A 15988-nucleotide genomic window follows, 5' to 3' on the forward strand; every position below is an offset into this window, starting at 1 on the left:
GGATATGGAGAGTTTGCTGAGTGTAAACTACAGCATCTCGCTGCCGCTGCCATTCAAACGTCCATCGGTTATTGATTTATTGGTCCTTAAGGAATAACGTCACCACGTTTAAAAGCATTGACTTACCGCATCTTACAAAGCACTGGAATAATAGTCAGCTCCGGATGTGCTCAACAGCATCGGGCTGTATGATCTCAGAATGCTCCTTAATTCCCGTGACAGTGTGTCCGTGTGTGAATAAAACACGCAGATGATGTTTTGAGCTTCTGTTCCCAGATGCGCCTTTATGAGGCTTGAAGCCTCCCGAAGACCCACGGTGAGGATCAGTATATCGAGTATCCTTCGTCCCCCAAACCCAATGGATCTATGGTGGACACGGGGAATCAGAGCCCTGTGTTGTATCCCGATCAGTGTTTTTTTTCTGGAATAAGAGGAAAATGCGCAGAGTGGGTCCAGCGACAGCACAATCCGCGAGATCAGCGCCAGTCCATCGCTAGATCGTCCACACGACCCGACAGCTAGAGAACGAGCGCCGAGAGAAAATGACAAGCCAATTTGGAAGCAAAGTGATGCTTGATTCAAGGATGGAGGGTGGGAGGGAAAAGGAAAGAAAGGGAGGATAAGAGAGGGGCGGTGAATCTGGAGCTGGGATGACGGGAGGACTTGAGCACGCTCTGGTGGCCGAGAGCGCGCACAGCAGTGAAGGGTCGACCTTCCACCTGCGGGGTCATTGTCATTGAGCGAAATAGTTGCTGTGTGCCTTTTTGAAATGTGTTTTGTTTTCTTGAGCTTTTAAAAGCTTAAAAGTATGCATTTGAGTCATAATTTACATTGTGTCATCTTAAACTAAACTGTAAACTGCTGAGATACAGCAAAGTCTAAAAAAAGTAATGTTGTTGGCAACTTGGCATTTAGCCATTGTCTTGTGCTTGTTCGGGGTAATTATACTATGTGTTTTTCACGAGTTCACACTTACAAATAAGTCAGACAGAATGAATGGTATGCGTATTTGGCGTGCTGTCCGAGGACAGGGCTCCGAGCTCGGTTATTTGGCCCGAACCCATGAGTAGACTCCCCCTGTATTTAGAAAAGTAGGTGAGTGTGAGGAGACGGGGTGGTGGAGGGATGCTGAAAAACTGTCGAGGAATATGGGTGAGTAGACTGTGTTTATATATAGGCCTCCACTCATGCTGATTGGGTAGATATATTGATTACTGATTGTTGACAGCTGGCTGAAATGACATTATGATTTGATAGGTTATTTGAATGTGCTCCTCCCGAACTTTGTTAATAAAATATCATTTAGAAAGTAAATATAATGATGATAGTTGTACAAATATGCTGTTTTTATTAATCAGCCTAATGTACAAAATCTGAGATTTAAGCATTTTTTAAATCATTTCATACTGACAAATGTAAGATTATTTTTTTTAAAAGAGAGAGAGACTATACAATCATTTGTTCTTGATTTGTTCTACAATAATCCTGAAAGGAGGATGGTTATTTATGGAATTTTTATTTATCCGTTCATATTTTTTTAAATATATGGAATTTTTTTGACATAATTTTAATAAGGACGAGCTGTGATGGTAACATGTTGATGCATAACCCGGTGACACAACTTAAAGTATTTTAAATAAAAGGATGTTATAAAATACTAAATTTGGCTTGTATTTCCATATATACAGTACAGTCCAAAAGTTTGGAACCACTAAGATTTTTAATGTTTTTAAAAGAAGTTTCGTCTGCTACATTTATTTAATTAAAAATACAGTAAAAAACAGTAATATTGTGAAATATTATTACAATTTAAAATAACTGTTTTCTATTTGAATATATTTCACAAAGTAATTTATTAATTTTATTATGATGCAAAGCTGAATTTTCAGCATCGTTACTCCAGTCTTCAGTGTCACATGATCCTTCAGAAATCATTCTAATATGCTGATCTGCTGCTCAAGAAACATTTATGATTATTTCAATGTTGAAAACAGTTGTGTACTTTTTTTTTCAGGATTCCTTGATGAATAGAAAGTTCAAAAGAACAGCATTTATCTGAAATACAAAGCTTCTGTAGCATTATACACTACCGTTCAAAAGTTTGGGGTCAGTAAGAATTTTTATTTTTATTTTTTTGAAAAGAAATTAAAGAAATGAATACTTTTATTCAGCAAGGATGCATTAAATCAATCAAAAGTGGCAGTAAAGACATTTATAATGTTACAAAAGATTAGATTTCAGATAAACACTGTTCTTTTGAACTTTCTATTCATCAAATAATCCTGAAAAAGAATATTGTACACAAATATTTTGTACAATTGTACACATTAAATGTTTCTTGAGCAGCAGATCAGCATATTAGAATGATTTCTGAAGGATCATGTGACACTGAAGACTGGAGTAATGATGCTGAAAATTCAGCTTTGCCATCACTTGCCAAATTACTTTGTGAAATATATTCAAATAGAAAACAGTTATTTTAAATTGTAATAATATTTCACAATATTACTGTTTTTACTGTATTTTTAATTAAATAAATGTAGCCTTGGTGAGCAGACGAAACTTCTATATATATATATATATATATATATATATATATATATATATATATATATATATATATGGAAACACAATGTATCATAGAGAATTTATAAAAAGAATAAAAAAAGATTATTAAAAAAAAAAATATATATATATATATATATATATATATATATATATATATATATATATATATATATATATATATATCCTTATGTCAATATCAGTTTTGTCTTTTTAATAAATTATGTAAAAGTTATCACAAATCTGTTTTGTCTGTGTCATTATGTGGGTATGGAGTGTAGATTGATGTGAAAAAAAAATTAAAACAGGCCAAAAATGTGAAAATAAATAAATAAATAATAATAAGGGGATATACTTTCTGAATATTTACATTGTTATTAAAGTCATCGTTGATATGTTTGAGATAGGCTATGAGGGACACAAAGGAACATTTTCATGGAATGGTCTTGCAGTTATTTAATATTTATAATTAGTTCAAACCCAGTTCATTCTTTGATTTTAACGTATTGATATTGGCTTCCATCGGTTTTAGTGAGGCCTGATATAAAAGAACGCATTGGTAAATTTTAATTTGTGGACATTGGCTACACTAATTAATGTCTCGCGTGAGCAGCAGTAATAAGAGCTGATGTCTGTGTTATTTCATTAAATGAGGGGGGAGAGGCCTGAACATCCATTTACATTAAACTCACGAGCATCAAAGGCGCATCGCGGACATGCGCGCTGACAGCCAGTTATCACTCACGCAAACCCTAGGCAGTCTAAATAATGTTGGATGGCTCTAACGCGACTTTCGATATTCGAAAATGTTTAAAACTGACCCCGGGCTTTTGATCATCGGATGAGACGTCTGCGAAAGCCGAGCGGCGGGGGACCTGTTGATCTGAAGGTAAATGTGCAGACAAATCAGCATTTATTGATCTTTGCGGCACAGAGAACGTAACGAATGAAGACTGATAGACAGCAAGCGATAAAACATCCAAGAAACGCCATCGCACCTGTCAGTTACACCTGAACCATAACATGCTGATTTTACCTATTTTTAGCTGTCGGGTTTATTTTAGTATAGGCTACTGCTCTTGTTGCCCTTATCTATGACATGCTCTTTTAACGGACTTGTTTTAAAATCGCAATCATGCATTTTTGAGCTATTTGTACAATTGTATGATGAACTGATCACCTTATGTTTACATCTTTTTTCTTTTTTGTCCGCCATGAGGTTTAAATAGAGTAATGAGAAAACACTAACGATTTTTTTGTGATATATTTGTGAGGTGTAAATCTATAATAACTTGAGAAATAATTACAGTACTTATGCTTTTCTATGAGCCATCCGATTCAGACAACAATCGCATCTGTTGCTATGGTTACCTCCTCACTCAGGCGATTTTTGTTCGTTTAGTATAATAACTTTTGTGGCTACTGAAATGTTAACCTTTTTCGTTATTCTTTGACCTAATTTGTGCTCCTACACTCCACAAAACCCTATAATAATTTGCACCCTGAAAATATATGAAAATAATAAACAGCTTTGTGTAGCCTACACACTTGCCAGTTTATTTTGCTAAACGAAAAACAAAACAAATGAAATGCAGGATCGTTGTAGTATAGGCTAGCTATAACTTTTCTGCGACCCCTTGGAAGTTTGCCGAGGCCACCTGGTTCAGAACTACTGCTGTATTTCCATATTCATTTTCATATTTACACATCTATCACACATCAATCAGCTTCACCGTGATTTAAAAATAACCCTTTGTTTTCCCTTAGTTACTATTGTTGTACACAACACCGCCCACCGCCAGGCGCTTAAAGCCCTATCAGGTAGGTAGTAAGGACATCTGTCCCGGGTAATTACCGTCGTTCACAGTTTAAGTCCGTTTACAGCTGCTAAGCCTCCCCGGTAAGCGCATTACCGGAGCAGCGCAGCGCAAACACGAGCGCTCGCGCAGTACATGATGAGCGCGTGCTGACCGCGAGAACCTCCCGTAGAGGTGCGAGACTCCAACCCAGATTACATCAGCATGAATAACAGATTACAGCTGGCGTTATCAGAGCGATCAGTGAGATATGAAGTGAACAATTACAATTCATAAAGCCTGTCATCGGTTGGAAAGACAGACGCGAGCGATGCCAAATTGCGTCACTCTCACTTCCTGCCAAACGTCACAGGTAAGGACTGTCAGGTGTGCAATGTGCCAGTTCGTGATTAAGATGCTGCAATCCACCTAAGTCCCTCTTGAGAAGGATGAGAAAGTGACAAATCTGTTTTTTTTTTTTTTTTTTTTTGTTGATTTGTATCTTGAATGTTCAAGAGTTTGATTGCCATTATGCCTGATGGTCCTGACATTTATTTGCTTCTGTTTTTGCAGATGTCAGAAAGAGAGTGGTAATTCAATACTCAAACAGCAGAAAAATGATGGGTATGTATGAAGTCCTAACACAATATTATTTTTAGCCATCATGTGTGTCATTCAGTTTGAGTGCATATGTATGAATATTACATGCAGCTTGTTGTACTCACTCTCATGTGGGGTACGAGCTGATGTCATTGCATGTGCCCATGTCATTAATATATTTATTTGTATGTGTGTGTATAGACACACAGCGTGCTTTGTTGGCAGTGGAGCGTCTGCAGCGGAGGCTGAAGAAGAGGGGAGAACTGCCTGCTGAGGAAAAACTCAGTCTCCTCAAGAGTGTCTTACAGAGTCCTCTGTTCCATCAGATACTCATCATGCAAGAGACTGGACAACAGCATCAGCAACAACAGGTCAGGGAATATAACATCAGCCCAGTGCATAACAAAAAATCAAGCATATATTGCTGCAACAGACGTTAAACTGTGGATTTTACCATCATATAGTTATTTTTTATATAAAAAAAAAATAAAGTATTAAATTATTAATAGTCTCTTTCATTACCATGGTAACTAATCCTTATACCAGATGTGAAGTGCATTGAACAAAAGTATATTTTAAGCTCCAGAAATATTACTTGAATTTGAATTTTACATGTAAGTACACTTTATAAAGCATTTATGGTTTAGAAAATGGACATCATTTAAAATATTCCCTGATGAAAACAGTGCTTTGATTCAGAGCTTGTCTTTCTACATCATTCTCAGGCAGTTTTTTCCACAGAAATTGGCTACTTTTAAGTTATTGCCATGGGCAAAAATGTTTTCTGCAAGTTGATTTTCATTCCCGTGCATTTTCGACAGTCCAACACCCCCAAAACACCCCTCAGACATACAAATTGAGTGGATATTACAGCCGCCCGATGGAGAAAATGTCATTAGGCTACTTTTGACTGGCCATTGGGCTACTTTTGTTGCACAGACCTGTCAACCCTGAGCTCGGGGTCTATTCTTTGTTGAAATAAATCAAGATACAAACCTGTCTTAAAGGAATATTTTGGGTTCATTACATGTCAAGCTCAATGGACACCATTTGTGGTGTAATGTTGTCCCTCTTTTTCTTCTGAAAAAAAAAAAAGCAAACATCTGGGTTGCAGTGCGGCACTTACAGTGGTAGTAAAAAGGGCCAAAATACTCATTGTATCAATAGACATCCAATGACAAAACATAAACAATATCCATGTTTTTTCAATATCACAATTTTAGTGTGAAAAAATGTCATTACTAACCTTTTCTGAGTAAAGATATACCTAATTTTACAGCTTTGTTGCAATGACAACGGAACACCATCAACCATAAAAAACAAAAATTCTGATTTAAACAGCTGAAATAATAAACAGAAGACGAGTGAAACTTATTCAAAAACGATTTCAAAACACCGCTTCATGAAGCTTTGAAGCTTTACGAATCTGTTGTTTCGAATCAGCAGTTCGGAGCGTGTATCAAACCAAAGTCCCGTGATTTCAGTAAAGGAGGCTTCGTTATGTCATAATTGTTTCAAAATGTTTTGAAACGTTCTGAACCACTGATTCAAAACAAAAGATTTGTAAAGTTTCAAAGCTTCATGAAGTGGTGTTTTGAAATCAAGAATACTTTTTGGCGCACAAAAAGTATTCTCGTCGCTTCATGACATTAAGGTTGAACCACTGTAGTCACATGATCTGTTTTAAATATGTCTTTAGTAGCTTTCTGGGCATTCGAAAGTGTTAATTATCTTGCTGTCAATAGAGGCCTCACTGAGCCATCGGATTTTATCAAAAATATCTTAATGTGTGTTCCGAAGATGAACGAAGGTTTCACTTTCATTATAAGTTCCATATTGCACCTTTTTTTTTTAAAATAAAATGAGGGACAAGTCGAAGTTATTTTTTGTGGTCATCAACATTATGCCAGCAGATATGAGTGGGAGTCATGAAAGGTTATTCAAGGATATAGGATAAAGAGTCTGAAAAGTGGTCTGGGTTCACAGTATGTGAATTAGGTGTGTGTTTGTGTCTCTGAGTGTGTTACTGTGCAGGGTAATGATGGGAAATATTCTTTTGAAAATGGCTTGTGTTAGCCCGTTTTCAAAGAGCAGCTCAGGTAATTTAGCTCCTTGGAAATCATCATAACAGTAGACACAATAGATGTTACATTCAGATTTATTTGGTACAACTACAATTGATTGTGTTCAAATCTTAGCAGGCCAAAATGAGAGAAGCAGCAGACGCCAGATGAGCAACTCCAATAAATGAAGCTCTAAACTGGCTGTTTGTCATGAAAAACTGCATGTTTATGGGTGCACTAATATGCCATGAGATGTAGCTACTTCAGCAAAACTATATATCAGATAATCCTTGTGCTTATTGGGGATTGGTCAGGCCACTTGCCATGGATAATCATAAGCTTTATATTAAAGTGTTTATATATGAGTCATTCTTTAATCAAGCTTATCGCTTCCTGTCTTGCTGCATTCTTTGATGTAATAGGCTATTTTTTTCATGTAATGAGTCTATTACATATAAAGGAAAATAGTTGAAATCAAACAACACATATATTTTTATTTCAAGCACTTTTTAAGTTTTAATTATAATTGAGCAGGAATAAAACCAGAGTTACCAGCTGTGCTGTTATCCTGCTGTTGTGGCATATGGTCAACCATAAAAAACCTTTATTTTTGTACACTAGATTTTGTCATCCTTCTGAAATATCCATAGAAACTTTGTCCTATGGTCTTCTGGGTTGCCAATTAATTCATTTAAGAATTCATTCATCAACTACCTCTCCATATCCTCAATTTGTGTATTTAGAGTATTTAGAGAGATGATTCTTTGAAAACAGCAGCAGGGACCAAACTGAGGTTGTATAAGCTACTTACCTGAGCTGACCACTTAATCTGTGCTGAAAGGAGAGAGAGGCAGGGGTCAGCAAGTCACACGTTTCTGTAATGGTGGGGACTTTCCATTTACTTCTGTTGTTTTTGTACTGATCTAAGGATTTTCTTTTCCCTACCCCTAAACTTGACCTTTGCAGAAACCATTCTGCATTTTTACATTTTAATTAGGATTATTTATATGTTAAACCTGACCATGACACACCAAATAGAAAGCGATAGATGCTCACAAACACCCTGCAGTCAGTGTAGTCTGCAACACAAATACATGTACAGTAACTGCTTGAAGCTCAGAAAAAATAACATTATTTTTTCAAATCAATTTTAGCCATGGCTCTGATTTGCACACAACTAAATATTTGTGTGTTGCATCGTTAAACTTGAAACACTGAAATGTAACCCCATGTTTATACTAAATCTGTAAGCAAACTACTGACCAGGTTGGAATAAACAGTTGGTTGGCGAACTGACTGAATTACAGCAATGAGCTAACGCTTTACCCGACAGACTTCAATCATTTAGACGTATTTTACAATGGTCACATTTACACTTGTTTATATTTTAAAGGACGTTATGTAAATAACTGAGCTTTTAGCGGTTCTACACATGAAACTGATCTAAACACTGCACTTTCTTTGTTATGTTGACCCTGCCTGATGAAATTTTTTAATTAAAAAATACACTGCCTTTCAAAAGTCTCTTATGCTCACCAGAACTGTATTTATTTGACCAAAAATACACTAAAAAAAATTATAGTAAATAAAATATTACAATTTTAAATTTTCAGTTGCCATTCCTCCAGTCTTTTGTGTCATAAGATCCTTCAAAAATCATTGTAATATCCTGATTTGGTGCTCAATTATCATTCTTGAAAACAGTTGTGCTGCTTATTTTATGGAAACTGTGATATGATTCTTTGATGAATAGAAAGATGAAAAGAGCAACATTTATTTGAAATAGAAATCTTTTGTAACATTATAAGTCTTTTCTGTCACTTTTGATCAATATAATGCAATGTTATTCACCCCAAACCTTTTAATGGTGCTCTATTTTTATATTTAATCACTTGTCATAAAACATAAATGTTTGTTATTTAAATATGTAAATACGCTATTTTTATATTTCATGATCATTTTTATCTAAATCATGTTACCTTTATTATTTGTACTCAATTTTCATTAATAACATTGATAGTGACACAAGGTTAAAGATGATCAAACAAAGATCAGTAAATGTAAACACCATGTAACCTGATAAATCTTGTCTTAAAGGGATAGTTCACCTAAAAATGAAAGTTGTTCCAAACCGTCTCAGGTTACGTATGTAACCATGGTTCCCTGAGAACAGGGAACGAGACTCTGCGCTGACTGCGCTAGGGGAACGTCCTCCGTGACCCGTGCTCGAAATGGCAAAAATCACCACACTCCAATCCTATTGGCCGGCGACAGCCTATCACGTCAAACGGCGCGAACCGTGACGTATAAAGGGAGCGCCTGGGGAAACAGCCGACATCTTCTTGTCTTTGAGCGACTGTAGCAGGCATCCCGCAGCATGGCATGAAAGCGCAGAGTCTCGTTCCCTGTTCTCAGGGGAACCATGGTTACATACGTAACCTGAGACGTTCCCTTTCGAAAGGGAACTTCTACTTTGCGCTGACTGCGCTAGGGGAACGATATACCCACACCGCCATGCTAGAGGAGAATGCCAGTCCAAATGTCTGGACACATATCCGGCAGTTCCAGGGAAAAACCGGGGGCAGAACTCCAAGGCTGTCAGTGACAGCATTCCCTACGGCCAACAGCCCAAGCTGAGCCTAAAAGAGGCCTTCCGCAAAAAGCCTACCAAGGCTGCTCGAGCATCTGGAACCAACACCCCGAGAGGGGGTGGTCCCTTTAAGGGAATGTGGCCAAGGAACCAAAGGAACCTCGGCCAGTCACTCGGGGGGGAAATCCATCCCGCTGCCACCAAGGAGGCCTAGCCAGATCCAGCGAAGCTAAATCTGGCCTGGCCAACCTTGTAAGATTTACAGAATCTCCAAGCGCAAACTCCAAAGAGGAGAGCAGGAAAGAGCGACTGCGAAAGGCAGTAAGCAACTCAAACCCACACGCAGAGATGGGCATCCTGGAGAGCGGAACTCAGCTAAACGCTATGGACCCTCGTATGAGGGGAGTACAACCACTCATCCAAGGATCTACTTAGCCGTTAACAAGGTGCTGAGGAGGCTGTGCGCTAAAGACCCCTGACCCAGGGGAGCACAAACCAGCCTGGGGGCCGGTCTAATGGGAGACTTCATAGAAGTCTACAACCAAACCAGCTTAGGGAGCTAAGCACAATTACGCAGTTAACCCCGAAGGGAAGTACAAAGCTCAACCTAACAGACAGACCGTAAAGCGGGCACATAGTCATGGAGGCCGGGAAAAGGGCCTACAACATAACCAGAGTTCACCAGAGAACTGAATGCAGACGGTGGTAGCCCAGGATGGCCTGCAGGGCCACACCCTATTGCATATCAAGGTGGAGCAAACACCAAGACATAACAGCTGCAAGTGCCCACAAGACAGCCCGTCCAACACAAACCAACGAGCAGTGCACTCGGTGAAGTACCTTTCTACTCTTTAAGCAAGAGGAGTACAACATACGCCATCATGCGCTAAGGAAAGGCCCCATGGGCCTATAATCCCAGCAGGCACGTGGCATCAGCTCGTGGCAGTGTTATCAGGGTTCAGGCTGAACAGACCGACTACACAGGAGGTCATAGTCAACCCGAGACCCGGCCAGCCGGCGAAACCATCCCTTTTGCTGTCGAAGGTCAGCACGCTCCACAGGAGGCCTTTACGGCCTACCCGTCACACGCGACATCAGCCAGTGGCCACTAAAGTTCTAGGAGCAAAAATAGAACCCGTTAATAGACAGGGAAAATATTTTAGCTCAACTAGAGCTAAAGGGAATAAACGCACAAAATACTCAGTAAAAACATCTTTTACTCTCAGCGAGAGGAGTATCAAGCTAAACTCCGACATGCTAGCAAAGGAAGGCCTGAAAGCGGCCTGTAACCTTAAAAGCGCGCGGCGATAGCTAGTGCATTTATTCAATCATGGAATGATGCCCGTACACGACCAGCGTAGCTGGGCCAACAGGAAGCTATAAGAGAAGCCTGGAGAGGCCTGCTGCTTAAAGAACCATGTGGCACCGGCCCGTGGTCATGACAGGGCCAGTATAACCTAAAATGACAAATTTAAGGGAACTAGCTACACAACCTGAGCCTAGGCATACACATTCCAGCAGGCAATGTAAAACATGCTAAACAGCGTGAGCGTAACCAGCATCATAGACCAACAGCGCTGTATCCAAACAAGCTGCATACAGAGAGGCTAAAAACAAATAGCCAACAATCAAACAGCAATGAACCCCAGATGCTGTGGTGCAAACGACCGGGAGAGGTCAGGTAAACAAAATTCCCTACACTCATCCTGAGTGTGCGATCCAACAGGTGATGCACTCAGTGAAACACAAACCCTAACCGGGGAGTACAACAACAACACCGTATTCATATATAGAGGCCGGAAAAAGCCTGCTATCATAAAAAACAGGTGTAACCTGTGGCAGCACAAGCACGCTCACATAACACGCCTGCATAAACATATGAAGGGGAAATATGGGCAAAAAACGGCCAGCAACTTCCTCAGAAGGAGGCCAGAACTAGGAACTATACAACCGCAGAGGGGTAGTCATAACAGGGGGATGTAAACAAACACACACCTAACCTAGTTCTAGCCTAGCCGCTAGCTAAGGACTGTATGTAGACCAAGCTACACTCGGGCTACAAATTCCCAAACACACGGAGAAAGCAGCGCGAGCGACAGCATTAGGTGGCCGAAAAACCGGCCAACACATAACTGACAATAGCGAAAGCTAGTTCTAGCTATACACAGTATCAGCCGAGAAACTACACCAACGCTAAACAACAAAGCGGCCATAAAGAGCCTGCCTGTAACAGTCAGCCTAACATACAGTTATTTGCCCAAATAACCCCATAAAAACTTGAAGATGACAACTATATGCACGGGAAGCTATACAGGAAAAGCAAGGTCTATATTGAGAATGAAAAATGGACCTGGCTTACCTCCTGCGGCTCGTAGAACGCAGATTCCTCCCCGATTCGTCACACGGAGGGGAAAATCCAAAGTCCCATAAGCCCAAAAGCACTTTCACTATCAAGCCAGACGGCGGGCCGTAGGAATATAATCATCATAGGCCCGCAACATCAGCCCGACTGTAAAGCCCGCAGCATATAGATGTCACAAACGCTACCGGGAGGTGAAGGAAGAGCGAGGGCGAGAAAAAGCCCTCGCGAGAGAGGGGATCGATTACCGGCGCTGCTGGCGCCGCTCCTCGATCACCTCCCTCAGGTCTTGCTTCTTCCTTCTAGCGTCTCGCCGTCTCTGCGACTTACTCCGAGGAGGAGGAGGCGCACGAGCGGTGACACTTTCCCTCTGGGCCTGCCTCTGAGCCTCGGCTCGAGACGGCCCGGGATCTCCCGGCTGTCTGGGCCCAGGGCTGGATCTGAGTGGGATGCAAGATCTAGCGCGTCTTCGCCTCCCTGATCAAGATCCGTAAGCAGATCAGCCTGGTACGCCAGAAGCACCGTCATAGTGTGACCTGCAGCGGCGTAAGCCCTGCCATTCAAACGTGACGTCACCTTCAACGCTTTGGATGGCAGGGCCCTCGCCGGAGTTGCCGGGCCATGGGTAGAGAGAAAACGATCGTCTAACCTGCTGCGAGCGGGTTCCCTCCTCACGCGCTCCCAGGGCAGCTGCATTCTGCTCGAGGCGCGTTCCATAACTTCCAGCAACTCCGAAAGACGCCGCGCAGGGAGGCCGAGCGGGAGCCGCGGGCTCGCCCGCTTCTCCCACCGCAGCCATCTTCTGCTCTCCGGGGCTTTGGACCAAGAGAGCACTCGCTCCTGGGTCCGAGGATGTTAAAGATAAAACATCGTCGTCATCCGCCAGAAGCGCGTCCTCGTCAGTCGCTTCAGCTTGAGAAAGATAGACACCCCTCTCAAATTCTTCAGCGAGTTCCACCTGCGAGCCCCATGATTTCAATCGCCGCTGAGGCTCAGCACGAGCGGGGCCGGAACCACCAGGCAGCGGTGGAACTTCTCCCCTCGAGAAGAGGGCCAAACGAGAACGGAGCGTTTTCATAGAAAAACGCTCACAGTTAGCACAGGCAGCACCCTCGAGTACTGACCGTGCGTGCTCCTCGCCCAGACAGAAAACGCACAAGTTGTGTGTGTCCTCCGGTGTCAGAAAACCTGGGACAAGGATCAGCACACTTCCTGAACGATTTAGCAGACATATTTTCTTTTGGCAGAGTGAAAAAGGCACGAGCAAAAGCAGTCGCGAAAAGACAAAAGGATGTCGGCTGTTTCCCCAGGCGCTCCCTTTATATGTCACGGTTCGCGCCGTTTGACGTGATAGGCTGTCGCCGGCCAATAGGATTGGAGTGTGGTGATTTTTGGCATTTCGAGCACGGGTCACGGAGGACGTTCCCCTAGCGCAGTCAGCGCAGAGTAGAAGTTCCCTTTCGAAAAGGAACTGTATGAATTTCTTTCTTCTGCTGAACACAAAAGAAGATATTTTGAAGAATATGGGTAACCAAACAGTTTATGGGCCCCATTGACTTCCATTGTATGGAGGAAAAAAAAACAAATTAAATAAATAAAAATAAAAAGTCAGTTGGGGCCGATCAACTGTTTGGTTACTGACATTCTTCAAAATATCTTTTGTGTTCAGCAGTAGAAAGAAATTCATACACGTTTAGAACAACTAGAGAGTGAGTAAATGATGACATAATCTTCATTTTTGGGTGAACTATCCCTTTAATAGTGTGAATTTTCACATCCCAACTTACATCCCAGTAAAGCCTTGCAAACAGCTGGTGCAACCAGCCACCTACTTCACTCTAGCTGTGTGTTTGTACAGGTTTCCCCCAGAACGCCACCTCCTCAGTCTATGAGTGATGATGCAGATGGTGTGAGCACGTCCCACCCCTCATGCAATCTCAGATACAGAGACTCTTACCTCTCTGCCCAGCGGCGCAATGACCGACTTCGATCCTCCAGTCATATGACTTGCGACCCAGAGGACATTTCAGTGCTGCAGTCTATGGCCCAGGTATTGTACCTCTAAAGACCATCATCCAGGAAACACAAGTCTTTAAAACCAACTGAGATACGTGTCCTGTAACATACTGATCATGCAAACTTTCATAAATACTATAATTTCAGTAGTACTATCTCCTAAAACTAACAGACTGAATCCATTCTTTCTTACCATGTCTCTCAGGGTCGGTCTGTGCTTAGTTTTGACCTAGAGAAGGGTGAAAGTGCTTTAGGCATCAGCATTATTGGCCTGGAGACTGAAGGCGGTGGAGATCATGGTATCTTCATACAGGAGATTCAGCCGGACTCTGTAGCACACAGGTATAAACTGACAAGCATGCAAGTTCAGTATAGCAAAACTTAATTGATTAGAATCGCATTATTGATTTGAAACCATTCTTTACCCCATTCTCCTGTCTTAGTGATGGACATCTCCATAAGGCTGATCAGATTCTAGCAGTGAACGGCAAGCTGTTTGAATCCTCAGTAACACAGGAACAAGCTGTCCAAATTCTTCAGGAAGCTGCTTCTGTGGTAACCATAACTGTAGCCAGGGAACCAACCCCATCATTCAGCCTTGATAGACAATTCAGTGTAAGACTTGTTTTTTAAACTTTATTATATCTCTTGAATTTCCCAGAATGTGTAAAATCTGATGAGCCTCATATTTTGCTTCATATCTTATATTGTATCTTATACTTATGCCTTATAGCTGCCTCACTTTGACATGCAGCTTATCCATAGTCATTTGGTTACATTACCACAAGTGCAGGACATCTAACATTTTAAATGTTATACATTAGCTTTTTTATGTGAGGTTGTTAGGACTGGTCTTTGCTGTGAAAGCAGAGTATCATGTGACTGTACTCCACTCAAAGATTTCCTGGTAATGGTGGGAGTCGATCTATTAAGATAAAATGCAGCCTTCACCAATTATAATACAGTAATGTTCAAAAGGTTTTGAAATATTTTTGAAATAAGTCTCTTATGCTCAGCAAGGCTGCATTTATTTGATCAAAAATACAGTAAAAACAGTCATGTTTTTAAATATTATTATACTTTCAAATAACTTTTTTTATTTAAAAAAAAAAATTCTCAGTAGGCATTGCTCCAGTCTTCAGTGTCACATGATCCTTCACAAAAGAATAGCATTAATTTGAAACAGAATTGTTTTGTAACAATGTAAAAGCCTGAAGTTCAGAAGAAATCTGAGATTCAAAATGTAATTTACTTAACTTTAACAGAAAGTTTTAGGCTTTTAGGGGAAAAAATAAAAAAAACTTGTCCAATGTCCAATTAGACAAATGTGTGTTGTCTTTAGCAGTAAGTTTAAAATATCTTGTATTTTACAATATTTGTTGGCCAAAATAGTGGTTTGGTATTTCTATACATTTTTGCTGTTTCATGAAATGTTTTGTTTAATTTTTTTCACTGTTTAAATTAGCTTAAACGTCTCAGGTTAAAGCTGGTTCCCTGATAAGGGTAACAAGACACTGCGTCGTAGAGTTGATGCTTTGGGAACACTCTGAAGCATGTGTGTTACACACCAAATTTTGATTGCCTACCGCAGCTAGGTGACGTCACAGGCTCGCCAGCAGAATATATATAATGGCACCTAGAAAGAACATCATCAGCTTCACTTGTCTGCTGGCATGCTGGAAGTATGCAGTGTCTCGTTCCCCTTCTTAGTGAAGCATGGTTACAGCCGTAACATGGCGCTCTCTTTCGAAGTGGAACTCAAAACTGCGTCATGGAGTTGAAACTATGTGAACGAAATAACCACTACACCATACTGTCCAAATGCTTGCTCGCTGTGCTGAAATCACCAGCGGGCTAAGCTGTATCCAGAGATTGCCATACAGCGTACCTGGGGCCGGCTGCACCAGCTGGACATAAAAAAATTGGGTGTAAGCTTTACGCTGGACTTAGTTACATCCAGCTTTCCGATTAATATTTACACCTGTTGCACCATCTAAAA

At 40.8% G+C, this 15988-nt stretch overlaps 2 protein-coding genes across 12 annotated transcripts in view; one reads left to right on the forward strand and one right to left on the reverse strand.

The window, feature by feature from the left end:
• adgrl3.1 (adhesion G protein-coupled receptor L3.1) overlaps positions 1–647 on the reverse strand; it is a 143257-nt gene extending 142610 nt beyond the window's left edge. For 3 of the 4 annotated variants that reach the window (XM_048197667.1, XM_048197666.1, XM_048197665.1), the window contains exon 1: positions 127–647. The gene's annotated coding sequence lies outside the window, so the exon portion shown is untranslated. The remainder of the gene's footprint in view (positions 1–126) is intronic. The other variant, XM_048197664.1, reaches the window with a different exon arrangement.
• A 2430-nt stretch (positions 648–3077) lies between these two features.
• Positions 3078–15988, forward strand: part of si:dkey-92j12.5 (multiple PDZ domain protein) — a 58066-nt gene continuing 45155 nt past the window's right edge. For 2 of the 8 annotated variants that reach the window (XM_048197672.1, XM_048197670.1), the window contains exons 1-6: positions 3081–3454; positions 4935–4985; positions 5163–5332; positions 13832–14023; positions 14195–14331; positions 14433–14604. In XM_048197672.1, the coding sequence (XP_048053629.1) occupies positions 4979–4985; positions 5163–5332; positions 13832–14023; positions 14195–14331; positions 14433–14604 (678 nt within the window). In that variant the 5' untranslated portion in view covers positions 3081–3454; positions 4935–4978. Of the gene's footprint in view, positions 3455–4074; positions 4735–4934; positions 4986–5162; positions 5333–13827; positions 14024–14194; positions 14332–14432; positions 14605–15988 lie in introns of those variants that run through there. The other 6 variants (XM_048197676.1, XM_048197675.1, XM_048197668.1 and 3 more) reach the window with 6 other exon arrangements.

The sequence above is a fragment of the Megalobrama amblycephala genome, linkage group LG7, assembly GCF_018812025.1.
Source record: "Megalobrama amblycephala isolate DHTTF-2021 linkage group LG7, ASM1881202v1, whole genome shotgun sequence".
Taxonomy (NCBI): Eukaryota; Metazoa; Chordata; class Actinopteri; order Cypriniformes; family Xenocyprididae; genus Megalobrama; species Megalobrama amblycephala.